General features: G+C 39.7%; 1 protein-coding gene across 1 annotated transcript in view; it reads right to left on the bottom strand.

Annotated features, from left to right (window-relative positions):
- The window catches only part of Hnrnpll (heterogeneous nuclear ribonucleoprotein L like), a 33,678-nt gene that overhangs the window by 20,092 nt on the left and 9,698 nt on the right, over positions 1-3,888 (bottom strand). The window contains exons 3-4 of the mRNA XM_013351358.2: positions 1,668-1,905; positions 524-609 (exon numbers count right to left, since the gene is read on the bottom strand). Of these exons, the coding sequence (XP_013206812.1) occupies positions 524-609; positions 1,668-1,905 (324 nt within the window). The remainder of the gene's footprint in view (positions 1-523; positions 610-1,667; positions 1,906-3,888) is intronic.

Here is a 3,888-nt window from a genome sequence, read left to right as displayed (position 1 = left end):
CTCTGTAGACCAGGCTGGTCTCGAACTCACAGAGATCCGCCTGCCTCTGCCTCCCGAGTGCTGGGATTAAAGGTGTGCGCCACCACCGCCCGGCTATGGAGTAGGTTTTATCCTCTTAGTGAAGGGCAATCTACAACCTGGAAACAAAATTACTTTGTTCTCAGAATAGATCCAAGGAAGTAACAGTGTTAGAAAGCTTGGCCTCAAATGCAGAGCCTTCAGGTTCAATCCCCAGACTTTAATGGACTATTCTGTGGTACAAAGCTATTTTTACCAAGAGTAAAATTCCCTAGAGTACTGAAGTTCTTTTATGTTTTAAATGTAATTAAGTAGGGTATGGCAGTATACACCTTTAATCTCAACAGTCACAAAGTAGGCAGATGACAAGCCAGGGTTATATAATAGTCAAGAAGATTGCTCTAAGAGGAAAAAGCACCACTTGCCTAGAAATGCCAAGCAGGGGAAAAAAAATGAATTACAAACACTTCTATATATCAGTAACACATTTACAAATAAAGGATATTCAACCATTGCTTGTATCCCATTTCTCTTGAATATAACAATCCGTTGTACTTTTCCAACAGGGTTGCATACTGTATACAGAACATCCTAGAAAGAGAAAAAAAGAATATTTCTTCATTTTTTACATTTAGAAAAACATTAAAACTATATTCTACTTTATTTAAAAAGCAAAAATTTACAGATATCATTCCTCTTAATTACTAAACTTTTTTTTAGAGGATCTAACTGTGGAGTCTTAACTGGTCACACAGACTAGCAGAGCCTCAAAATAAAAAAAATCTACCCACTTTTGCTTCCTGAGTGCTGGAATCAGAGGTTATCTCCCACAATATCCAGCTATTAACCACACTGAAAGGGTAAGGAGTGGGGCTATCCCAGTGGTGCTCAGCCTTTCTAAGGCTACAATCCTTTAATACAGTTCCTCATGTTGTGGTGACCCCAACAATAAAATTATTTTCATTGCTACTTCATAACTGTAATTTTGCTACTGTTATGCATCAGAATGTAAATATCTGATATGCAAACTATCTGGTATGTGACCCTGGTAAAAGGCAGTGATGGCGCATGCCTTTAATCCCAGCACTCTAGAGGCAGAGAGGCAGGAGATCTCTGTCAGTTCAAGGCCAGCCTGCTCTACAGAGCAAGTTCCAGTACAGGCTCCAAAGCTACACAGAAAAACCCTTTCTTGAAAAACCAAAAACAGGATCATGACCTGCCAGTTGAGAATCACTGATGGCTCAGACCCTAGGCTAGGTTTCCATCAACACAGCAGCTAACAACTATCTGTAACTCCAGTTCCAAGGGATGCTCTCTTCTGGCCTCCAAGGGCAATGCACACATGTGAACAGACCTGCAGGCAAAAAGCCTGCATACATATAGTAAAAATAAAACTTAAAAATAAACAAATAAAATTGAAAGAAAGAAAGCTAAGCATGTTGCACATTTTAAATCCCAGCACTTGGGAGGTAGAGGCAGGCGATCTCTCGAGTTCCAGGCCAAGCTGATCTAGGCCTGGTATAGCAAGATCCAGGCCAGCCAGGGCTACATAAAACCATGTTTCAAAACAAACAAAAACAAGTCGTTGGCAGATAAAAAAAACAGCAGGGGTTAATTATAGAGGTAGTTTGTTCTACTAAAATACATACCACTGTAATTGGATAAAGGGGATTCTGAATAGAGAGCAGGAGAACTTTGTTGCCACCTGATGGATCATCAGTATTTCCCGGCCGAGTGATTCTTTTACTTGTAGAATAGTTGAAGAAAGCCTGCTGGCCAGCAATGTACACAGGCTCATCTGCAGCAAACGTCACACACTCTTTGGCACTATCTATATTTTCAAACTCCACTAGAGCCTGTCGTTTAAATGGCATCATCATCACATAGCTAAAAAGGAAGAGATATCAAAATACATTATTTACTCTCAGTCAAGTAAAAGCAGACTTTAATCTCCCCATGACTGAAAGCTTATTCATCTCATGCCCTACTCAAGCCCAATTCCATCAATCACTTACACCCCTCTCCCATGCAATAATTAGAAAACATCAAGAGACAGAAACTAAAAACCCTACAGATCAGCAAGCAAAACCTGAAGATAAACAGTAGAAACTATCTGGACATGGTGGCAAAAGTTATAATCTCAACACTTGGGATATGAAGGCAGAAGAGGGCTGCAAGTTCAAAGTCAGCTCATCTCAAAAAAGAAAAGAAATACCCACATAACAATAACTAAGAATTAACTACTTCTATTTTATCTTATTAAAAATAGACAAATAGAGGTGACCATAGATTGACCAAAATTCATCCGAGTAATTTACGCCAAAATACTTTAAAGAGTTCACAAAAAGACAAACACTACAAGAATACAATAATCTTGGTTAACTATGAGCCAGAGAATGAGGTATTTATTTTTGAAAATTTATTCCTCTGAAGGAAATATATTTTAATACCCAAAATGAATAATAAATGGGGTGATCCCAGCACTCAAAAGGCAGAGCCAGAAAGACCTCTGAGGATTTGAGGCCAGCCTGGTCAACCTGGGCTGCTATATTGTGAAACCCTGTCTAAATTTTTTAAAATAGAAAAAAAAAAATCACAGTGCATGTTTTACAAAAGAAACAGCATATTCACAACTGACATGAATAAGAACTTTCAACTGTCTTGAGATACAAGCAACATGGTCTAATCATATCAACAAACAAACAAAAAAAAAACAAAAATCATCAGGGCATGATGGTACTTGCCTTTAATCCCTATGACTCTCTAGTTCAAAGCTAGCCTGATCTACAGAGTAAATTCCAGCACAGCTAAGGCTGTTAAGGAGAAACCCTGTCTTTTTTTTTTTTTTTTAACCACTGAGCCATCTCTCCAGCCGCCGAGAAACCCTGTCTTAAAAATTAAAACAGAACAAAAAACATCAAGTCAGGTACTCAAACCGCTCTGCAAAACAAGCACCCAGGGCCCACAGTTTCAAAACAGAAACTGACAATAGCACAGTGTTAGTAAAAACAAATTAAATGAAAAACCCACTTTTTTTTTGGTTTTTCGAGACAGGGTTTCTCTGTGGCTTTGGAGCCTGTCCTGGAACTAGCTCTGTAGACCAGGCTGGTCTCGAACTCACAGAGATCCGCCTGCCTCTGCCTCCCGAGTGCTGGGATTAAAGGCGCGTGCCACCACTGCCCTTTTTTTTAAAGGAGGCAGGGTTTCTCTGTGTAATAGCCCTTGGTGGTCCTGGAACTAACTCTTGTTGACCAAACTGGTCTTGAACTCACAGAGATCTACCTGCCTCTGCCTCCCGAGTGCTGGGATTAAAGACATGCACCACCAACACTGGGTCCCTCACATCATTTTATATTCAGTAATTTACCACTTTCCTCATTTATAAAACTCGAGACTTATGGTCAAGATTAGAGTTACTGCATACAAACTGCCTAGCAAACAGCCTGGCATATTCTAGGATCTCTTACTCTGTTTTCCTCACACAACTTTATATCCTCAGAAGACAGAAACAGAGCCCAGCACACAGCAGATCATAAGTTGACCTAGGAGGCTGGTTAGCTATCTCTACCTATATCACTAAAAGGTCAACAGAGACACAGTAAGGTCTTTGATTTAAAGCTATATCAGCTATAAGTACGAAATATAAATCCCAGGAAAGAAACTATTTCTTTTAGATGATTTCTTTTATATGTAAAATAGTAAACCCTGGAATCAGGTTTACTATTTAAACTATTAAAAAAAGAGGGGAGGGGGGTGCTGGCAAGATGGCTCAGAGGATAAGAGCACTGACTGCTCTTCCAGAGGTCCTGAGTTCAATTCCCAGCAACCACATGGTGGCTCACAACCATCTGTAATGAGATCTGGTGCCCT

The sequence above is a fragment of the Microtus ochrogaster genome, linkage group LG3 (assembly GCF_000317375.1).
Source record: "Microtus ochrogaster isolate Prairie Vole_2 linkage group LG3, MicOch1.0, whole genome shotgun sequence".
Lineage (NCBI taxonomy): Eukaryota > Metazoa > Chordata > Mammalia > Rodentia > Cricetidae > Microtus > Microtus ochrogaster.
The sequence above is the reverse complement of the archived record's forward strand: the minus strand, read 5'-3'. Positions and strand labels throughout refer to the sequence as shown.